The sequence below is a fragment of the Alosa alosa genome, chromosome 7 (assembly GCF_017589495.1).
Source record: "Alosa alosa isolate M-15738 ecotype Scorff River chromosome 7, AALO_Geno_1.1, whole genome shotgun sequence".
Classification (NCBI taxonomy): Eukaryota; Metazoa; Chordata; class Actinopteri; order Clupeiformes; family Clupeidae; genus Alosa; species Alosa alosa.
Window position 1 is genome coordinate 21,099,177 of NC_063195.1, and position 21,998 is coordinate 21,121,174.

Genomic DNA, 21,998 nt, shown 5'->3' on the forward strand with positions numbered 1-21,998 from the left:
ATCACCCCCCCTGGACCCCCCTTTGCTGATTTAAACCACCATCACCCAGTAGTCCAGTAAGCTGACTCTGCTCTCCCCCAGTAAGCTGACTCTGCTCTCCCCCAGTAAGCTGACTCTCCTCTCCCCCAGTAAGCCAACTCTGCTCTCCCCCCATGTGTTGCAGGAGCTGCGGGCGCTGGTGCTGATGCTGGCGGTCCACTCCCCCCAGCAGCTGGAGCCGGCGCTGGGCCCTGCCCTGCAGGAGCTGCTGACCACGTGCCGCGCCTGTCTGCAGCACCGCACCGCCCTGCTGGAGCTGGAGGCCAAGGAGCGCAAGAGCAAAGGTACACGCACACATGTACGCGCACACATGTACGCACACACATGTACTCACACACATGTACGCACAGGCAGACGCGCGTACATCATGCTGTGCTAATGTGTTAAAAACTGTTGCATTCAAGTTAATTCTGCAAACCAACCACCACAAATGGAATTGAGTTCTCTGGGAAACACTGTTATAGCAGAGTTAATGTTATATATGTATGTATACTTATATATATATATATATATATATATATATATATATATACTTTGTTATACGTATACTTTGTTGCAAAAGACACATATTTAGTTTGTTTTATTATTGTACTTCCCAGCTGTAGGGGGACCCCGAGAGCAAATCTTAAGGGTGCCATTAATCTTGTGGTTTTACTTTAATACACATCGCTCTTCCTTTGCATCTCTTCCTCCTCCTCCTCCTCCTCCTCCTCCTCCTCCTCCTCCTCCTCCTCCTCCTCTCTCTCTCTCTCTCTCTCTCTCTCTCTCTCTCTCTCTCTCTCTCTCTCTCTCTCTCTCTCTCTCTCTCTCTCCCCCCCCCCCCCCTCTCTCTCTCTCTCTCTCTCTCTCTCTCTCTCTCAGCGGACGATGAGGGGGCGACCCCTGTGAAGCGGCGGCGGGTCAGCAGCGGAGATGACCACCCGGGCGAGGGCACCAGCTCCTCCATGCCCTCCGGCTGCCCGTCCACCTCTGCCAACGCAGCCTCCTCCTCCTCCTCCGCCGCCTCTTCCTCATTGGCTCCCGGCGCCGAGACGAAGGCGGAGCCGGCGGAGGTCCCGCCCCGCTCGCCCGGCAGCCCCTCGGACACGGAGACGCGCGACTCGTCGCTCATCGACCCGGGCACGGAGCACGAGCCGCCCTCGCCGGACGGCGCCTCGCCCAAGGAGGAGAAGATGGACGCGCCGCTGCAGTCCTCCTCGTCCTCTTCCTCCTCCTCCTCCTCGTCTTCGTCGTCCTCGTCCTCCTCGCTGCCCGAGGGCTTCGGGGGGCAGGACGAGCCCATGGTGCAGCAGCAGCAGACGGCCGCGACTGGTCCCAGAACAGTGGAACTCCGAGGAGGAGGGGGGGAGAGAGATGAAGAAGGGATGGAAGAGGAGCAGCGGAGGAAGGACGTAGCAATGAGGGACGAGGGAGCGAAGGAGGAGACAGAGGACTGCTGCAAGACTCTAGGAGGCGGCGTTGACGCCGCCGCCGCCACAACAACGGCCTCCGTTGCTGCCGCAAGCGCAGCCTCTTCCTCCTCTTCGTCCTCCTCTTCCTCGGCGTCCCAAGACGACGCGGCGCTGCTGTTGTCGGGCCCGTCGGAGGCGGCGGCGGCGGCAGCTGCGGCGGCTGCGCTGTGGGGACCGGGGAGCGGGGGCCCGACGGACGCGCTGGACACACTCTACCGGACCGTGGAGGCCGCCATCGCCGCTGTGGCCAAGGCGAGCGCCACCACCAAGGGAGCACCGCCGCAGTCATCTCCCTCGTGATGTCACTTCCTCTGTTGTACTTCGCCGCCCGGGCCCACTCGCTTTCTTCCCGCACAAGACAAAACAGAGTGGACACTTGGAGTCCTTCAGCAAGGGCCGTCTAATCAACATTTCAGTTGCGCATGCTTGACTTACAACCCCCTTCCTTCATCCCTGAAAGGCAATGATCCCCCTCACTTGTTTTATTTACCCCAACTGGTTTTGTTTTTTGTGGACTAAAGCCCCCCCCCGTAGGAGTTTGCTAACGGAGATCTTGATTGACCTTGGGTCGCTGAACTTGCCTCTCTGCCAGCAGACGAAAAAAAAGGAGACTGGTCAGGCCCTGTGCTCCGTGGCCCTCTTTTGGAAGGGGGTCAGAAGAGTTCTGACGTGTACACACACACACACACACACACACACACACACGTTCATTTCCAAAGCCGCCTGAGGAGAAAACGAAAAGAAACCAACAACAACAAAACAAAAAAACAACGCAACATCGCTAGTGTCAGTTAAAGAAGAATCAGACCCTGGAGCTGGAGACTACGTCACAGAAGGCGGCACACTCGAGTCCAGAAGAGCATATAGTGGCTGTCGTTCTCTTTTCTGTTGTTTTATTTTTATTTTTTATTTTTTATTTTTTCTCTCTCTCTTCTGAAGTGATCGAATTGTCTTTGAGGATGCTGTAACGTCACGGGGAAAGGTTTACAGTTTTAAGTCTCTTCTCTACTTAATTTAATTTTATTGCATTTTTAAGGTGTATAAAATGTCCTCCGTGCCAGTTTTTTGTACTTTATCGAAGAGGCATATTAAAAAAAAAAAAAAAAGTTGCCTTGCTTTTTTCTGTGGTTGAATTGCTCAAGGTGAGTTTACTTGTACATTTGAAATGAGAGAAAAAGAACCACAAGAAACTTGATTCTGTAAAGAATCTACTCAAGTTGTTGCCTGGAGGTGTATATGAGATAAGAAAGTATATATATAAATATATATATATATCTATATATATATCTATAAATGATATGAAATATTATATGATATTGTAGTATCATATGATATATCATGTAATATTATAAGATATTACAGTGCTTTATTTAACCCGATGGCTGGATTAAAGCACTCTCTGTAACAGTTGGAGCTATATTTTATTTACTGATGAAAAGAGACATTCCATAATCTATCTCATGTCATTATTACATTTTCTTTGTGTTTTTGTTTTTCTTTTTCTCTTTGTTTTTGGTTTATTTTAATATAGGGTAACTTAATAAAATTTTAATATGATTTAACTATGACCCAACTTCTGTGGTGAGCCATTTCTTTCCTTCAGAAACGCCTTGGCATCTGGTAGTAGTATACACACTTCAACAGTCTACACAATGCAATAGTCTTTTAAATCGGTTTCATGTCATGGGAGAGAATATGAACAATTAATCTAAAATTAATCTAAAGAATTAATTTAAACCAGCAACATTTCAGCATCTCTGTCTTGTTAAGGTAAATTCAAAGAGGCATCATCACCACCACCACCACATTAACTCCTGTTTTGGAGAACAAATATAGTCAGGAGCTTGCTTCAGTGTTGCACTTGTGTGATCTTCAGCTCAAAATGAACATTATTATCTTTATTAATGAGTAGTAAACGCACCGTCTCATAAGTACAAATGAACATTATTATCTTAATCTTTATCTTTATTAATGAGTAGTAAATGAGCACAGTCTCATGAGTACAAAGGAAAGTCACCAGGGACTGGATAGGAGATGGAAGCGAGTCAAGATCTTGCCACGGTGTTGTGCTGTGCTGTGTGATGCAAAACAATCTTAATACACAAGCTTATTTAGCCAGTAAATCCAATAGACAAGAGTGGGCAAGATCTTGATGGGTAGATTTAATTAATTTGGGTCCCTTTATTATCTTTAAAAGCTTAACATTCAAATATTACCTTTATAAGCTTAACATTCAGATGATTCGGAAGAGGTTGGAATTTCTATACATGGACTGATTTTGAGCCACTGGGCCCCAAAGCAGCAATGATAGGGGGATCTAGGGGCAGAAGTGAAATGTTGAAAAATAACTCCTTAAATTATGACTTCTGGCAAGTTTTGTGGAAGAATGGACAGATTGAGACTTACAAATATGACCTAACCATCAACAGATAAAAAGATGGCAATTACAAAGCATGATCATCACACAGGGTGATCTGTTATTTGACTGAGGGGCCCGATTCAAATATCAGGGGTAAATAACATAACCACATAATCCAGGTGATTGAGGGGTCCTGTTAACCCTCCTGTTGTGTTTGTGGTCAAATGTGACCGATTGGCAATTCTTTTCTCTCAAAAATATTGTTAACTTATTCTGACTACCATGAGGCTCCTTGACTTTGTTACCACAGGGCATCTGAACACAAAACAAATTTTGATAATTTTCATAACAATTTGAGTGTTTTATTTAACTTTAGAACACCCATTGTGTTCCCGGTCAAAAATGACCAGCCATTAGACATGAATGGGTGAGAAAATGGTCAGTGTATAAAATAGAGTCCAGGCACATACTTATTGATCAGATGGACTGTATGTGTGCTTCTGTACATTAAAACACACACACAAACACCTCACTCCCCCTCTGCTCATATGCCAGCCCCGCACTGGAACCTTTCCCCAGTAGAATCCTCCCCTTTCTGACTTGCATGGGCTCAGGTCAATGAGGCCTGCAGGCCATAAATAGCAAATGTAAGTTCAAAACGGGTTATAAACAATAGAATATAAGTTCATGCAAAGGCCTATCACAACATTAGATGATAATATATATGTGTTATATGGATTTATAAGAAGTTATAATGCAGCGGTCATTTTTGACCGGGAACACAAAACTAGTTAACAAGAAATTAACACAACAGGAGGGGACATATCACATAACATAACCCATGTTATTTGACTTGAGGGGCCCTATTCAGAGAAACTTAGTAGGAATGTAACGCAGAGGCTTGAAGTTCAGGGGCCCCTGAACCTGGGCCCGGTAGGCCCATTCAGTAGCCTAATCCATCTGTTTCTATAGATGTGGACATAGGCTATTGTTGGCGTCCTTGTGGCTCATTAATACCATACTTAATTCCTCCTGAAAAGTGATGAACCCAAAAGCTATTTTTTTATGTATAGTAGGCCTATACATGCATCATGCATTTGTTGTGTAGGCGGGTGAAAACAGATTTTATGAAATGGTCTGGAGAAACTGGTCAGAAAGACGATAAATCGCTATAGCTAAATATTATGCCTAGACTAGGCTTACAGTTAAGACCATACAGTTAAGACCCAACTTTCATGCAAATCTCAGCTCTGTTCACAGACAAACATTAAGCTTTTAAAATAAAAAGGCAGCATTGTTCTACTACTAGCCTACTACTAAGACATGGTCATGGAAGAAACTCCATGGATAGGCTATATGGATAGGGGCTGCTGCTTTGTTCTGTAGCCTACTTTGCTGCATCACGCCACGCGTCTCCCACTTTCGCCAGGCATTTGACAATAGTTGAAGCAGTTACTTATTCTTCCATAGCAATTCAAGTCAGACCCTAGGTTTTTAAATGCTCTCCAGAATAAAGAACGCGGCCATAAATAATCACGAAACCGCCCCCAGTTCAGAATCTACGGAAGATAACTGTACAATATTTTACTTACAAACAAGGGTGTTTCGGCAAACCTGGAGCCTACATTTATTTTGTCTTTAATTCTAAACATGCACATCGTTTGAATTAGAATATAACAAGATATGGATTAGTTACAGTTTCGGTCGGTCGTTTTACTTAACCTTGATAACTGCGTCCCTAGGTCATGTTCGGCTTAACATGCATAGCAACTGTGTTTCGCTTTGCCCAAACAACTTTAATTTTCTAAATATTGATTTGTAGAGAGTATCTGATTTAAACTTTAATGGATTCCGAAGCCATGTCGCTTAGTACATAGAGCCCACATCACACGATTTCAAAACATTTAAGGATGTTTTTTCCTTACAAAATAAAGATAGACTGTTACGGCACTATCTGACTTCGGCGGTTGCCAGGTCGTTGCAAGAAAAATGTAGAACAATTATAAGTTCATATATATTTGTCTGAAAAAGGAAACTGTCGTCTTTGCAACATATATCTTAATGTTGCTAAATATCATTTTAGCGCTCACATTTTTTACAAAATGCGAGTGGAGAAAACACAAGCGAGTCGGTCACAGAAGCAAGGGAAAGGAGAGCTCTTTCAGTTGAGTCTTGACGGTTCTCATGGTGATTTTAAGACCAGCCCACTGACAGGACATAGCACTCTTTCACTCAGGTCTCTACTGTAGTGTGTGGAACAAGACAATAGAATGGCAGAAGTTGCTCCCGCTCCCGCGCCGGCTAAAGCCCCCAAGAAGAAGGCACCTAGGCCTAAGAAAACTGGACCAAGTGTGGGTGAGCTCGTCGTGAAGGCCATCTCAGCATCCAAGGAAAAGAAGGGGGTGTCTTTGGCTGCCCTGAAAAAAGCTTTGGCCGCTGGTGGATACGATGTGGAGAAGAATAACGCACGCGTCAAACTGGCAATCAAGAGCCTGGTGACAAAGGGCACGCTGGTTCAGACCAAAGGAACCGGTGCGTCCGGCTCCTTCAAGCTGAACAAGAAACCGGCAGAGGCCAAGAAGAAGGTGGCGAAGAAACCTGCAGCCAAAGCCAAGAAACCAGCGGCAAAGAAACCTGCAGCCGCAAAGAAGCCCAAGAAGGCAGTGGCTAAGAAGCCTGCAGCCGCCAAGAAGTCCCCGAAGAAGGCCAAGAAACCCGCTGCGCCCAAGAAGGTCACAAAGAGCCCGAAAAAGGCAAAGAAGCCCGCCGCTCCCAAGAAGGCAGCTAAGAGCCCGAAGAAAGCGAAGGCGGCTAAGCCCAAGGTGGCCAAACCTAAAGCCGCCAAACCCAAGAAGGCTGCTCCTAAGAAGAAGTAAATGCCGGGCACAATGCGTTGCCCGATCTAAAAGGCTCTTTTAAGAGCCACCCACACATTTCACGTAAATGCATATATTCCAAAACACAATTTTACCTACATGTTTGTTTGAGGAAGGACATTTTTTGTTATATATAATATAGGATATTGTTAGTTGGCCTACTATTATTATTATTATTATTATTATTATCATCATTCCATTAACACGCTGTTTGTTGCCCAATTCCCGTTAGTTGACCATTGTCAATGTCGTGTGATATTGTCAATATCACACGCGGAACATTCCTTCTTATTCCATTCCATAACACTGAAAAAAGACATCATAAATACATAACTGCAAATTTCTCCCCTGACACTTAAAACAAATTTCATATTTCCACTAAACCTCTAAGTATTAAGTTACCCACGATTGTTTCTGACCACACTAGTGTATTATTACATTGTAGCCTAACACTGATCGCTAGTTTACTAAGAAAGTCCACGAAGAAAGTGAACAAAAAAATGTAATTCAACGAAATACCGCCAGACATACCATTTTCATTTAAAACTTGTGTTCAAAATTTTTATAAGATAAAGTTGGAAATTTCGGAGACAGTCGAAGGCATATTTGACTGTCTATTAGAAAAACAGATGGCTGGCTCCAAACAACTCCCTCTGACGTAAGGGTAAAACCTTTTATTTGATTGGCTCTCAGTATTAGCACCTAAGCCATTCACGAAACTGGACCATTGAGCCGGTATTAGATAATAAGGCTCCACTGACACAGTCAGCATTGGGATTCACGTCTTTATCGAAACTGATCTGTAATATCTTTCAAAATGAGCGGAAGAGGCAAAACCGGTGGCAAGGCCAGAGCAAAGGCCAAGTCTCGTTCATCCAGGGCTGGACTGCAGTTCCCTGTTGGGCGTGTGCACAGACTGCTGCGTAAAGGCAACTATGCCCAGCGTGTGGGAGCTGGTGCGCCCGTTTATTTGGCTGCTGTGCTCGAGTACCTGACGGCTGAGATTTTGGAGTTGGCAGGTAACGCTGCCCGTGACAACAAGAAGACCCGTATCATTCCCCGTCATCTGCAGCTTGCTGTGCGTAACGACGAGGAGTTGAACAAACTCCTCGGTGGAGTGACCATCGCTCAGGGTGGTGTGCTGCCTAACATCCAGGCTGTGCTGCTACCCAAGAAGACTGAGAAGTCCAAGTAAAATTATTTGAAGTTATTGGATTAAAGGCTCTTTTAAGAGCCACCCACGCATTCCATAAATACATAACTGCAAATTTCTCCCCTGACACTTAAAACAAATTTCATATTTCCACTAAACCTCTAAGTATTAAGTTACCCACGATTGTTTCTGACCACACTAGTGTATTATTACATTGTAGCCTAACACTGATCGCTAGTTTACTAAGAAAGTCCACGAAGAAAGTGAACAAAAAAATGTAATTCAACGAAATACCGCCAGACATACCATTTTCATTTAAAACTTGTGTTCAAAATTTTTATAAGATAAAGTTGGAAATTTCGGAGACAGTCGAAGGCATATTTGACTGTCTATTAGAAAAACAGATGGCTGGCTCCAAACAACTCCCTCTGACGTAAGGGGTAAAACCTTTTATTTGATTGGCTCTCAGTATTAGCACCTAAGCCATTCACGAAACTGGACCATTGAGCCGGTATTAGATAATAAGGCTCCACTGACACAGTCAGCATTGGGATTCACGTCTTTATCGAAACTGATCTGTAATATCTTTCAAAATGAGCGGAAGAGGCAAAACCGGTGGCAAGGCCAGAGCAAAGGCCAAGTCTCGTTCATCCAGGGCTGGACTGCAGTTCCCTGTTGGGCGTGTGCACAGACTGCTGCGTAAAGGCAACTATGCCCAGCGTGTGGGAGCTGGTGCGCCCGTTTATTTGGCTGCTGTGCTCGAGTACCTGACGGCTGAGATTTTGGAGTTGGCAGGTAACGCTGCCCGTGACAACAAGAAGACCCGTATCATTCCCCGTCATCTGCAGCTTGTTGTGCGCGTAACGACGAGGAGTTGAACAAACTCCTCGGTGGAGTGACCATCGCTCAGGGTGGTGTGCTGCCTAACATCCAGGCTGTGCTGCTACCCAAGAAGACTGAGAAGTCCAAGTAAATTATTTGAAGTTATTGGATTAAAAGGCTCTTTTAAGAGCCACCCACGCATTCGAGAAAGCGTTGTCCAATCTACCATAGTAATATCTCTTTATGTCCGTAGAATAGGCCTGCAAGTAACATTGCATTGAAAACATTAGAAAGTCTGGCTGTGTGTGGTTAGGCCAGAGACTTTCTAATGAGACACGGCACTCAAACCCTCCATAGAAATGCATGGGGCTAGTTTGTAACGCTACGCTTATCACACCCCTTCCTCGGCAAAACGTCGACATGTGAATACATAGACCTCTCCAGAATAAGTCCCGCCTCCTAACTTCCGTATCCATCCAACCTCGGTCGTCAAATGTCTATGGGAAATAACTTGGCGTTTTGAAAGATCGTACCTGTCAAACTCTGTAGGTGACAAAGTAGAAAAAGCTGCAAACTAGATGGCAGAAGTGTGTAGGCCAATCTGCCCACCAGCTTTTTCTACTTCGCTACCTACAGATGTTTTACCGGTATGATATTTCGAACGCCATGTTATTTCCCATAGACAATCGACGCCAGGAAGTTGGATGGATACGGAAGTTACGGAGGCGGGACTTATTCTGGAGAGGTCTATTGAGCCAATCATGTGGTGTGATGTGAATACATTGAGCCAATCATATGGTGTGTTGTGAAGACATCGTGCCAATCACGTGGAACAAGATTGGTGTCGTGAAGCCTTGCGCACGTACCCTGGAAATCCAGAGTTCTCGCGAGAGCACAATTTGACTTGTGCCCGCAAGATACTCTGGCCTAACCTGACCCTAGCCAGATGAATTTCGTTCCGCTTAGCTCCATCTAGCTTCACTCACATCCATCTGGGACCTCTTCCATTGAGAGTGATTTCTGCAACCGACTTTATGGTTCAGCCAATCAGGACGCAGGGCGGGAGTTTCATAGATGTGACATAGCGTAGAAGCGACTGTGACACTGTTATTAGCGTCACGGGTTGGCTTCGATGTGAGTGGTTGAAGTAGCACGTCAATAGATGATGGACAAGTGGCTTATTCAATCATATGCAAGCATTTTTTGATTAGGCCCAGCCTTCTGAAGCAACACTTCAATGGATCGGTTCCAGATGGATGAGTGGAGCTAGGCGGAGCGAAATTCATCTGGCTAGGGTCAGGTTAACTCTGGCCACGAGCAATGATCCAAATTTCTTCTATCTCTTGAGCGAGAGGGACCAATCAAATCGGTGTAGGCGGGACAAAGGCGAGCTACACTGATGACTGACACTGATGAATTGTTGTGATTGGTCGTAGCATTATCCAACTGCGTGCAGTGAGAGTTTCAAATGCATGCTTGGTGCCGCCCCTCGAATTGGGCCATTTTCATTACTCGTGGCCAGACCCTTAATCTGAAAGATTCCAGAGTCTGGTTTACCAGGCTATTGCGCACGAGCATTTCTGCTGAATAGGATGCCCGACGAGTGCTCACAAAGCGTTGCCATATGGCCACAGAGTGGAGGGACTTGCCTAAAAGGACTTTGGTTAGGCTACTAATTACTAGTTCATAGATGCTAACTAATTAATCTTTTTTATATTAGCTTCATTCCTGTGTCATTCCCTACTGTTTTGAAGGTTCATTCTAGATTGGTTTTATTTTGTACATTTTGTGTGAAAGTCAAAGGCGACCAGGGCTCGACTTCGTTATTTAAATATCTCGCGCCATTCGGAAGTCCAATCGGGGGAGACCAGCCGTCTTACGTAAACAAGGGGCAGGTCGAGTTTGGAGGCTTTATAAGTCACATTCCGTTTCCTTGTACGCAACTCAACTTACTCCCATAAGTCCTAGCAATGGCAAGAACCAAGCAAACCGCCCGCAAATCTACCGGCGGCAAGGCTCCAAGGAAGCAGCTCGCCACCAAAGCGGCGCGTAAAAGCGCACCAGCTACTGGTGGCGTGAAGAAGCCTCACCGTTACAGGCCTGGTACAGTGGCTCTGAGAGAAATCCGTCGTTACCAGAAGTCCACTGAGCTGCTGATCCGCAAGCTGCCCTTCCAGCGTCTGGTCAGAGAAATCGCTCAGGATTTCAAAACTGATCTGCGTTTCCAGAGCTCTGCCGTCATGGCTCTTCAGGAGGCTAGCGAGGCTTACCTGGTCGGTCTGTTTGAGGACACCAACCTGTGCGCCATCCACGCCAAGAGGGTCACCATCATGCCCAAGGACATCCAGCTGGCTCGTCGTATCCGTGGGGAGCGTGCTTAAATGAATTGAAGTCAGGATCCGAAAATGCAAAGGCTCTTTTAAGAGCCACCTAAATATGAAAAAGACTGTTTTCCAACCTGCTTGGTTAGATTTAATTTCGGTATTCTTTGAACTACATCTGATCGGACCTGGTATTCATTGCATAATGTAATGCTAGTAGTAGCCTAAATAACTAGTGCTAGCAAGTGAAACATTACATACTCACCGATGACCATTCACGCAAATAAGTGTACAAGGGTCATGGCTACAATTATTACACCTTTAGGTTTCATAGCTTCAGCATATCCGACCAAACACCCCTTAATGTCGTTTTAGTGGTGCACGTGCTCATTCGCTGGAACACTCAAATCTGGATTCTTTAATGAGCTAGCAGTGAACCTTTACTCTCGAAAAAACTCCAATGTTGTGTCGCTTAACACTGGATCAAAGCATTCGTCACAAATATGGACAAATAAAAGGTACGAGTGATAATTACGCTTTCAGCGCAACCCAAGACATAACAGAAGTAGAGTAGTTTATCCCCACAAAATATCGAGTTGTACGATAGATAAATGGGTACTGTACAACTCAACAGGTTTATGATGGAATTACCTTTCAAAGAGAATGTTGAGTGGCTCTTAAAAGAGCCGTTGGATCTTGGGACGAGTAAAACCTTCAGCGTTACTTGGAGCTGGTATACTTGGTGACGGCCTTTGTTCCCTCGGACACGGCGTGCTTGGCCAGCTCACCGGGCAGAAGCAGACGCACTGCAGTCTGGATCTCCCTGGAAGAGATGGTGGAACGCTTATTGTAGTGAGCCAAACGGGAAGCTTCTCCAGCGATGCGCTCGAAGATGTCGTTCACGAAGGAGTTCATGATACCCATAGCCTTTGAAGAAATGCCGGTATCAGGATGGACCTGCTTCAATACTTTGTACACGTAGATGGCATAGCTCTCCTTCCTGCTCTTTCTGCGCTTCTTGCCACCCTTGCCGGCGGTCTTTGTCACGGCTTTCTTAGAGCCCTTTTTAGGAGCCGGCTTAGCTGGATCAGGCATGTTGAGTGTTTGCGTTGATCTAATCAAGAGTGTTGTGCGAATGGAAATCACCTGATATATATACCCAGTTCTATGTAAATAGAGTATCGGGTCACCTCTCTCACACACACACACACACACACACACACACGCCTAGATTGCCCTATCATTTCCCGCCAGAACTATACCAAGACACGGTTGGTCATTTTGAAACGATGGGGGCAGTCAAAGAGCGTTTAGTAACGCCCACAGATCGTCAGTCTACATACCACCTTCTTTCATTAATTTGCCGCATTTTTCTTTTGAATGAAAGACATATTTAAAAATATATCCAAAATAGTTTTACCTTTGACGTTACAATATATATATATATATATTTGGTTTTCTTTAAGAATTTTGGCTGACGCATTTGGTGTTGTGTTAATTTGTGTGTCGTTTTTCAAAAGAAAACATAAATTGTTCAAAACATTCAAAATTGTGCTTTAATAATAAAAAATGTAAATGTAAAACTTCACCTCTTTCATAAGGAGGGAGGGGGAATGTAAAATAATGTCTTCCTTTTGCCTTTCCTTAAATTATTTCATAATATACCACCTTTTGCCGGTGGAAAAGTTCCTTGAATAACGTATTTCCAATAACTTTATTTGTTTATTTACATGTCAGTCCGACGGTCCTTGGTAGCCTGCTTTGTGAGGTGAGGTGAAGCTCGGATGTGGGCGTTTTTCGATGACGTATATTTGCCAAAATGCCCGCGCAGTCTCCATGCAGTAAAGGGAGGGACAGTGAGGGGCAGTGCTTAGTAGTTTTCAACAACGTCCTCTCTGTGGATATTAATACGAGTTGCTAAGCAGTTCTTCCACAGTCGTGCAGTGCCCAGTTAAGTGCGAAACATGTCCGGCAGAGGTAAAGGAGGAAAAGGTCTTGGAAAGGGAGGCGCAAAGCGTCACCGCAAAGTTCTTCGTGATAACATCCAGGGGATCACCAAGCCTGCAATCAGGCGTTTGGCTCGCCGTGGTGGTGTGAAGCGTATCTCTGGTCTCATCTACGAGGAGACCCGTGGTGTGTTAAAGGTTTTCCTGGAGAACGTGATTCGCGATGCCGTCACCTACACAGAGCACGCCAAGAGAAAGACTGTGACTGCAATGGATGTTGTTTATGCTTTGAAACGCCAGGGACGTACTCTGTACGGTTTTGGTGGTTAAAGATCAGATCTCCTCTTCGACTAAACCCAAAGGCTCTTTTAAGAGCCACCCAATACCTTATAAAAGCTTGTCTTCCTTTTTAATGGGGTAATGGAAGTTAAACTTCTAGTGTAGAGATAAGCACATCTATAAATTTGCTAGGTGCTGAATATTATAAACGACGTATAAAAAAGAAAAGTTACATGCACATTGCCTCGTATGCTACCAGTTTAAATGTAGCCTAGTTTACAGCGTTTTGACCACTCGGGTCTTAGTGAGGTATACCAAAGTCCTTTTAGTCAAGTCCCTCCACTCGGCGGCCATATAGCAACGCTTTTTGGGCACTCATCGGGCATCCTATTCAGCAGAAATGCGCGTGCGCAAGGCTTCATGACACCAATCTTGCTCCAGTGGCGACACAACACAACATATGATTGGCTCAATGTATTCACATCACACCACATGATTGGCTCAATGTATTCACATGTCGCCGTTTTGCCGAGGAAGGGGTGGGATATGTGTAGACAACGGCCATATTGGCGGTACAAACTAGCCCCATGCATTTCTATGGAGGATTTTTTGAGTACTGGGTCTCCTCATTAGAAAGTCTCTGGGTATACGGTGTACCTGACAGACCTGAGTGGTCGAAACGTTGTAACCTAGGCTACCATTAAACTGGGAGCATACGGGCAGTGTGCGGATACCTTTACTTATCGTTATCGTTCTTGGTGTGAATGGGCCTTTAGTCTCAATGCCAATATGCATTTTCATAAAATTCGCGAAACCACGGCATAAGAAGAAGAATGACACCAGCGTGAAATTAGGATTCAGACATCAAACAAAATATAAAAATGCAAAATAACCTATAAAGAAAACAAAAACATGTTTATTCCATGCCAAAAAGGCCTTCTTTCACGCAACCACGTTGAACCAGTTGTCAATACTTTTTATAATCAGTCAAGTATACATTTGGCCTGAAAGACAGGAACGTAAGAATGTAAAGAAATACGGTGAGTTTAAATACAAGGGGAGTTTCCTGTGTTTAACTGTACAAGTGTCGTTTTTGCACAACGCTGTAAAGGCGTGTTATTTTTTTACTGTAAAAATGTCTGCCAACAAAACCAAATTGCAGTGCAAACAGTTCAGTAAAAGGACCATTTAAACACGTTAAACAAACATTAATGATGATTTGAGAAGTGCACCAAAATTACTGCAAATAACTGTAGGCCTAATCATGAATTGCAACGCTAAATGTACAATTATTTGACATAGATTTCGAACGGTTCTCTTCCTTCAGAAGAAAAGTGCGGGATAAGAACAAAAGGTGGTGTAAACTGATCTGTGGGTGGTTCTAACCTTCTCGCACTAAAGGTGTTTAAGTCGTGATTCACTCGGATCTTTCACCCGTGTCTTTAAATTAACCCATGAGTCGCGAGTCTCTAGTATCATTAACTCGGATCAGTTGAGTCCTACTACAATTCAATCTAAAACGATAAACAGCGCCACACACAAACCTCTTGCAACATTAGCTAGCCTCCTAGCCCTAGCCATCGTAGCTGCCAAAAATGTAACAATTTCTTAGGCAACCACAACTCCACAAATTAACCTGCCACTGAGTGAGCAGGCAGTCCGAGATAACTGGTTAACTTCCCGCAGAGCCGGAAACATTGCAGACTCACAGACCATGAGACTCAGATTGGAGCGGCTGAGTAGCAATCCGGGTTAGTCGGATCAGCCGGCCGGTTAGGCTACGCTGAGTACGAAGTCAGTCGAATCAGCCGCCACGCTTGTCATGAGGGATCTGCGAGCGAGTAGCTCCTCCTCGAGGTGAAAAGCAATTCCACAACAAAAGCCATTTTTCCACTTCTGAAATAACATTTAATGTTCTGCATGTAGCCTAGACATAATTAGATTTGGTGTATAGATGTAGCATATTAAAATGCAATTAGGTCGCAGACAGTCTGAACTGCACGCCATGGAGCTGCTTTGAGTATCTACCCGGTCAGTCGAATCAGCCGGGCGGTCGGTTACGCTTGTTATGAGTGCGAAGTCAGCCGAATCAGCCGCTATGTTGTCATGAGTGGATCTTTAGAGCAGTGAGTAGCCTAACTCCTCGTCAAGGTGAAAAACAAATCCACAACAAAAGCCATGCTTTCACTTCTGAAATAACATATGTTCTGCACGCATAGCCTACTATAAAATGCAATTAGGTCGCGAAAACAGTCCGAAACATTGCAAGCTCTGTATGGAGAGTAGGCTAGCCTACCTGGGTCAGTCGGATCAGCCAGGCGGGCCGGTTACGCTTGTTGTTATGAGTGCGAGTCAGCCGAATCAGCCGGCTACGTTGTCATGAGAGGATCTTTAGAGGAGCGAGTAACTCCTCGTCAAGTTTAAAAGAAAATCCACAACAAAAGCCATGCGTTCACTTCTAAAATAATATATATTCTGCACGCATAGCCTACTTTAAAATGCAATTAGGTCGCGAAAACAGTCCGAAACATTGCAAGCTCTGTATGGAGTTGCTTGAGTAGGCTAGCCTACCTGGGTCATTTGGATCAGCCGGGCGGACCGGGTTACGCTATGTTGTTATGAGTGCGAAGTCAGTCGAATCAGCCGCTACATGAGAAGATCTGTAGACGAGCGAGTAGCCTAGTTTCTTCTCGTATCAAGGTGATAATAATAATAGGCCTAATGAGAATAGTAGTAGTAGTAGTAGTAATAATAATAATAACAATAATAATAATTTATTCACTGCAGGGCATTTCTACGTTCCTGTAGGCTATCTATGTCTACATTGAAAGTCAATTGCTTAGGCTAGGTTAAGACATTAAATAAACAGTCTGGCTCAAACTGCTTTCTTTCCCGTGAGTGGGTGGAGGTTTTGATGCTATTATATTAGGCTATTTTATATTATATTATATTATATTATATTATATTATATTATATTAGGCTACCTAACAGTATAGCCATGATTAATAGTAATATTAGTTGCCTAGTATTAGCAGCCTATAATACTTATTAGAATAGATTCCTAGTAGCCTACTATTAGTAGTAGTGGTAATAAACATTGTAGCAGAGTAGCATTAGACCTAGGCAAACTTTTATATTGTTAACAAAACAACAACAAATAATTAATTATTATAATATAGGCTACCCTCTCTGTCAATAAGATCAAAGTTTCTGAACATGAGCACCAAAAAGATGAACAATGTGTGGATGCACTTTGACCAGGAGAGCAAAACTCTAAAGGCTAAATGCAAGTGCTGCAAAAACCTGGTTTCAAATCATGGAGGATCCACATCCAACATGAGAAGGCACTTAACGAAATGAAGCACCCCACGGCACTGCTTGAACGTAGGACTGAATTTCTTTGCGATTTAGCAATACTGACTCAAGTGACTCGTTCAACCCGGATCAGTTTAGTGAGTGACTCAGAATAACCCGGATCCTTAAAAGGAATCGAGTTTGACAGGCCTATCTCGCACTGACTGTCCTCTTCTATTCAAAATGACCAATCGTGTCTGAGTATTTGGTTTGAGGTGGTTACAGCCATTCTGGTTATGGGTGTGTGAAGTGACGCAGTCTTCAATTTGCATACAACCTGGGATATATACCAGGTAACTTCGCTAACTGTTTACTCTCAGTTTATCATATTCGAAAAAGCAACATGCCAGACCCAGCTAAACCCGCGCCCAAGAAGGGCTCTAAGAAAGCCGTGACAAAGACTGCCGGCAAAGGAGGAAAGAAGCGCAGAAAGACCAGGAAGGAGAGCTATGCCATCTATGTGTACAAGGTCCTGAAGCAGGTCCATCCTGACACCGGTATCTCTTCCAAGGCCATGGGCATTATGAACTCCTTCGTGAACGACATCTTCGAGCGCATTGCTGGAGAGTCATCCCGTTTGGCCCACTACAACAAGCGTTCTACCATCTCTTCAAGGGAGATCCAGACGGCAGTGCGTCTGCTTCTGCCCGGTGAGTTGGCCAAGCACGCCGTGTCCGAGGGAACAAAGGCCGTCACAAAATACACCAGTTCCAAGTAAAGTGTTAACGTAACGCTTCACAACACAAAGGCTCTTTTAAGAGCCACCCACATTCTTTGGGAAGTAATTCCAATTGTTATACCTAACTGTAAAAACTTTCATTACTGCTATTATATATTTTTATTAAAGACGTTGGGAATATACTCAATCTGCTCATTACTGTTACTTGATTTGCTGTGAACATGCGTACTTGCGCATTTGGGTTGCTTAGTGCTCCGGTGATTTGTTTTGGGTTTTCAAGATGGGTAGGCCTAAGGCATAATCTGTTCAGCATACACTTCATTAAGCGGTTCTGATTTATGATGTTTGTTCATGCTATTAATGATTGATTAAATTGCTGTTCTTTAATGTAGTTCTATCAACATTTTAAAACTGTTTACTGTCTCACACACTGACATGGAAACTAACCGACATGGAAACCGAAAGGGAAAACATGTTTAATTAAACAAAGCGCTTTTAAACTATCCTGTGGAAGACAATAAAACATGTAGAAACGTGTGTCATCCTTGCTCCCAGTAGAAGGTATTGTAAATTGGTCTGTTGTGTCCGCTCACATAAAAGTTTACAACCACCAACTCGATGTACTGAAGGTAAACGTATTATCATTGTTCTCCATTATCATCCGGATAAACTTCAGAATCTGAATGCAAATTCAGGAATTTGGTTTCACTTTGACAGATTGCGTTACATGGTTGATGACCGTTCTCGTTCTGTGGTTGATTTTACGTGTTTGGTTTGGAGTGAAATAATATCACAGCATAGGCTAGTCCTTAATTTAGCGGTTTAGCACAATAATCACTCACTGAAATCAAATCAAGGTTATAGGCCTGTAACTATCAATTAATTGATACTGACTAATTTGCTTGCTATCAAGCCTAAGGTAGCCTAAGAAGACTACATAAGGTTGCATTTACTGATGTTTATTGGTTAATCTTTTTTGCATTAAGATAACATATGGAATGTTAAACATCCAACTATGATGCTGATAATGGAACTCTATTCCACAGGTGTATAAAATCAAACACCTTAATTATCAATGCAGACTGCATGGTGCTTGATTAATACACCTGTGGAAAGGGACCTGATGAAACCCATGAATAGACAGAGGCGATTGTGACCTCGAGGCTTATGGAACTCGTCACGCGTCATAATGGTGAGTTCACAATAGCGTAGCTGTCATTCTCCGCCAAAATACTGCTTTGCTTCACTTGTTGCAACTTCTCAGTTAGATATAGCCTACACGCTTGTTTTTCTGTTTCGATTATATTCGAATATATATCTTTCAAATCGTAATTTTCCTAATTTAAAACCATATTATATTTTAAGTTCAGGACGTTTAACTTCGCCCATTATCATCACAAATTTGAAATGTAGCTTCAGTCAGTAAATTGGATATTTTCAGGTCTATGGATTCCCAAAGCCTTAAAGAGGAGTTGGATAGACTCCATGCCCAAAACCAGGAGATGAAACGCATAATGCAGCAGCTCCTGAGGGAAAACCTGGAGCGGATGCAGTACACTGGCTCCCAGACCTGCTTCCCGGCATGTGTGAGTTCCCTATAAAATCGAATAGTAGGCCTAGTACAATATAGCCTAAGCTACTGCCGGTATGTAAATTGAATAGCCCATATTCCCTGAGGCCAATACAAATACAGCTTATGCGCAATCTGGCTGTTAATCAATTATAGAAATCATACCATGGGCTAAGTTACTTATAGTAACTTTAATATTAGGTTCACATACAGAACTGTGTGTGTGCAAATGTCTGTTTGTGGTGTTGGGGCAGGTGGTGGCCATGTTTGACATGTTTCCTCCTCCCTGTTTACAGTGTCATCATCAGCTGCTTCACCCACATCTCCATCCTCATCTTGTGCCTGTGATGCTGCCAGACCACAATCCCACAATGCTCTGCGGCTCTCTCCAGCCGCTCAGAGCCGGTGTAGCGTCTGGTCAGCATGAGCTGTTGCCCCCCATCACCCCTGCACACGCCCAGCAGCAGCAGTCCTGTGGCTTATTCCCCTCCTTGCCTGCGCTTGCCCAGGGCCAGGACCCGGTCCAGTTGTGGCTAGGTGACAGTCGGCTCTCTGCAATTCCGCAAGGAGGTGCTCCGCATCCCGTAGGAAGGAGGAATTTGACTGGCCTTGATTGCGCTCACCTGCTGATGCCACTCAATCACGACAGAGCCCCGAGTGGCGTTGCCAATGGCAGTATGGCACCTGCTCCACCGGTCATCGCCAAGGCAACGGGCGAAAGTCAGAACAACGAGCCGAAGAAGATCAAGGCCAGGCGCTGCATCAAAACTGTCCAAGATGTTGGCCTGAAAACCAGCAGTCACCAGAACATGGGGTGTGTGCTGGAACCCCTAAACGTCCACCAGATCCCTGAGAACCTCCGACTGGAGGCCCTACATGTTGCTGAGGAGATCAGACTCGCCAGTCTCCGCTGTAACAGTGTCCTCAGTGGCAATGCCAGCGCTTTAGACCGCGCAGGCAGTTCTACGAGCAGCCTCAGCCCTGTGGACCTCAGGACCCCGTCCGCACTGCGCGCTCTGCCCTTCCTCAACACCCCCACTCCACCCATTGCCCATGCTGTCCCCTCCCCCCCAGAGACAGCCAAACCTCAGACAACCAATCAGAGACGGTTCGTCAGTAGACTACCCCGCCTCAAGAAGACGGCTTCAGTTAGTGTGGCCACTGCTGTGACAGGTGAGCAGTGAAGTTAGATACATATCCCTAACCCCTCTTACACACACACTCACTCACACACACTGATCGTATTGTCTGATATAGCTTTGGTTGCAACACAAGAATAGGATCTACAAATCAAACTTTATAACGCATGAGTGCAGACCCATGGAGCACATGCAGACCATCTTATACAGTCTTGACAACTTAACAATACTTAAACATCAGTGCATAGCATAATTTGCCATGGTAGTGGATAGAGACAAACAGATTTGACCTTTGACCTCCCAGAGCAAAAGTCAGGCGAGTGTCTGGCAGGGAAGGAGGAAGTGAGGGAGTGTAAGGAGGTGAAGAAGAAGAGAGTGATAGAGAAGCTAACAAGCAACACCCAGCAGATCAGGGAGCTCCCAGAGCTGGCCAAACTGCCCCCTGTGTCCTGTCCCGAGGAGGCCATCCTGCAGGCCTTCAGGCTGCTCAGAGAGGATGACTGGTGGGAGTATAGCTAAAATAGGCTAGCCTAACACATTAACTCTATACAAATTATAGGCTATTAGCTATGATAAGCTACTTTAACATATTTACTTGAGACAAATTATAGGTTTTCAGCTAAGATACATGCAAATGACATATGTGTGTTCAAAGAGTGTCTTTAATTGAAGCAGTCTATGCAAGGTCTTTACACTTTAGAGCTAAGCTGAAGATAGACTGCTAAAGTCAAGTATATGCTCCTCTGAGTTGTATGTGTGTTGTTGTTTCTGCAGGGAGCAGAAGATTGAGGCCCTGATCTCCATCAGGTCTCTGTCTCAGCACCACGCTGAGGTGCTGCTGCCCAGCCTGCATGATGTGTGTCTGGCCGTCTACCACGAGGTCAGAGGCTCTCTGCTGGAAAACAAGCTAGAACTCATGTTGCATTTGTGCTGCTTCAGGCCTTCAGATGACTCAGTTATACTGCACAGTTTCAATAAGCTTACTCGTCTTGGTGCCTCTCTATAATGTATGCATGTTGGGCCTGGACTCATTTTTATAGACAGTATGAGAACACCATTGTAACAAATTTTCTTTGTGTTCTATGTATTATGTATAGAGACCGCTTGTAATATTTTGTCATTCTACCTTTCTCAACACACCCAGGTGAAGAACCTGCGCTCGATGGTTTCCCGCGCTGCCATGGTGACGCTGGCCCACCTGCACGCTCACCTGGGGCGAGGCATGGACACGGAGGCCGAGGGCACAGCCCAGACACTGCTGCCGAAAGCTGGAGAGGCCAGCGGCTTCATCAGGGAGGACATGGAGCTGGCACTGGGGTACATGGTGCTCAACGTCACCCCCTCTCGCAGCATGAACGCCCTCATCAACACAGGACTCAGGTGAGGGGGACAGAGAACCCTGATGAGCCTTTACTTCAGACTTTCTGAAGTTTATTGGTTCTCTGTGATACTGCTGATACTAATGGTTCTACTAGTCCTCAACAACTCTTACCTAGTTCTCTGTTTCACCTGGTTTCACACATGGCTCTCCAGGTTATATGGTTCTTTGTCTCGTCTGGTTCTCTGGCTTACTCATTCTCTGGCTCTGTGTTTCTCTTGGTTTGTCTCAATGGTTCTCTACTTCTTAGGCACCGTAATGCGGCCGTGAGGAAGACCACTGCACAGTTCCTGGAGAGACTGGCAGAGGTCATGGGGGCATCCCGCGTCTTGTCTGGCAAAAAGAACCTGACTGACCGCTTCATTCACTCCATCAGCTGTCTGGCCCTCGACAGTGCACAGGAAGTCAGGTGGGAGTGCTACTTCTTGTTTATAAATAACAATTCAGCCAACCAAACCTAACAATCAATTTATTATGTGGTATCCAAAAGTTATGTCATGTCATATATCAATACTACATAGAATTTTCTGTCAGTGTCGTGGATTTGAAATTGTATTTTTACCAATTTATACAATTTCATTGTATTGAAAACACAATGAAGAGGTAGTAACATATGTTATATTCAGAAAACA

At 44.8% G+C, this 21,998-nt stretch overlaps 8 protein-coding genes and 1 pseudogene across 10 annotated transcripts in view; 8 read left to right on the forward strand and 1 right to left on the reverse strand.

Moving 5' to 3' along the window:
* Positions 1 to 1,957, forward strand: part of usp34 (ubiquitin specific peptidase 34) — a 68,572-nt gene extending 66,615 nt beyond the window's left edge. Inside the window, 2 exon segments of the mRNA XM_048248898.1 lie at positions 164 to 323; positions 901 to 1,957. Coding sequence (XP_048104855.1) covers positions 164 to 323; positions 901 to 1,790 — 1,050 coding nt within the window. The 3' untranslated portion in view covers positions 1,791 to 1,957.
* Positions 1,958 to 4,352: 2,395 nt separating this feature from the next.
* Positions 4,353 to 12,116, reverse strand: LOC125298170 (histone H2B-like). 3 transcript variants are annotated; one of them, XM_048248882.1, is made up of 2 exons: positions 11,673 to 12,116; positions 4,353 to 4,474 (listed from the first exon to the last, which is right to left on the reverse strand). In XM_048248882.1, the coding sequence occupies exon 1, from the start codon at positions 12,114 to 12,116 to the stop codon at positions 11,742 to 11,744; it is 375 nt and encodes a 124-aa protein (XP_048104839.1). In that variant the 3' UTR covers positions 4,353 to 4,474; positions 11,673 to 11,741. The 3 variants fall into 3 exon arrangements, with proteins under 3 accessions (XP_048104839.1, XP_048104841.1, XP_048104840.1); XM_048248884.1 differs by lacking the exon at positions 4,353 to 4,474 and adding an exon at positions 11,029 to 11,076; XM_048248883.1 differs by lacking the exon at positions 4,353 to 4,474 and adding an exon at positions 11,067 to 11,130.
* LOC125298157 (histone H1-like) lies at positions 6,091 to 6,725 on the forward strand. The gene has a single exon (XM_048248866.1). It carries the CDS (start codon positions 6,120 to 6,122, stop codon positions 6,723 to 6,725), a length of 606 nt encoding a protein of 201 aa, XP_048104823.1. The 5' UTR covers positions 6,091 to 6,119.
* Positions 7,486 to 7,920, forward strand: LOC125298167 (histone H2A-like). Its single transcript, XM_048248878.1, has one exon. It carries the CDS (start codon positions 7,543 to 7,545, stop codon positions 7,918 to 7,920), a length of 378 nt encoding a protein of 125 aa, XP_048104835.1. The 5' UTR covers positions 7,486 to 7,542.
* LOC125298165 lies at positions 8,415 to 9,009 on the forward strand (annotated as a pseudogene).
* On the forward strand, positions 10,500 to 11,745 carry LOC125298162 (histone H3). The gene has a single exon (XM_048248874.1). The coding sequence runs from the start codon at positions 10,671 to 10,673 to the stop codon at positions 11,079 to 11,081; it is 411 nt and encodes a 136-aa protein (XP_048104831.1). The 5' UTR covers positions 10,500 to 10,670; the 3' UTR covers positions 11,082 to 11,745.
* Positions 12,117 to 12,917: 801 nt separating the features above from the next.
* LOC125298176 (histone H4) lies at positions 12,918 to 13,525 on the forward strand. The gene has a single exon (XM_048248893.1). The coding sequence runs from the start codon at positions 12,986 to 12,988 to the stop codon at positions 13,295 to 13,297; it is 312 nt and encodes a 103-aa protein (XP_048104850.1). The 5' UTR covers positions 12,918 to 12,985; the 3' UTR covers positions 13,298 to 13,525.
* A 3,183-nt stretch (positions 13,526 to 16,708) lies between these two features.
* On the forward strand, positions 16,709 to 17,442 carry LOC125297966 (histone H2B 1/2-like). The gene has a single exon (XM_048248566.1). The coding sequence runs from the start codon at positions 16,944 to 16,946 to the stop codon at positions 17,316 to 17,318; it is 375 nt and encodes a 124-aa protein (XP_048104523.1). The 5' UTR covers positions 16,709 to 16,943; the 3' UTR covers positions 17,319 to 17,442.
* Positions 17,443 to 18,623: 1,181 nt separating this feature from the next.
* Positions 18,624 to 21,998, forward strand: part of LOC125298298 — a 13,749-nt gene continuing 10,374 nt past the window's right edge. Inside the window, exons 1-6 of the mRNA XM_048249000.1 lie at positions 18,624 to 18,865; positions 19,146 to 20,022; positions 20,293 to 20,491; positions 20,763 to 20,868; positions 21,133 to 21,368; positions 21,617 to 21,775. Coding sequence (XP_048104957.1) covers positions 18,725 to 18,865; positions 19,146 to 20,022; positions 20,293 to 20,491; positions 20,763 to 20,868; positions 21,133 to 21,368; positions 21,617 to 21,775 — 1,718 coding nt within the window. The 5' untranslated portion in view covers positions 18,624 to 18,724. The remainder of the gene's footprint in view (positions 18,866 to 19,145; positions 20,023 to 20,292; positions 20,492 to 20,762; positions 20,869 to 21,132; positions 21,369 to 21,616; positions 21,776 to 21,998) is intronic.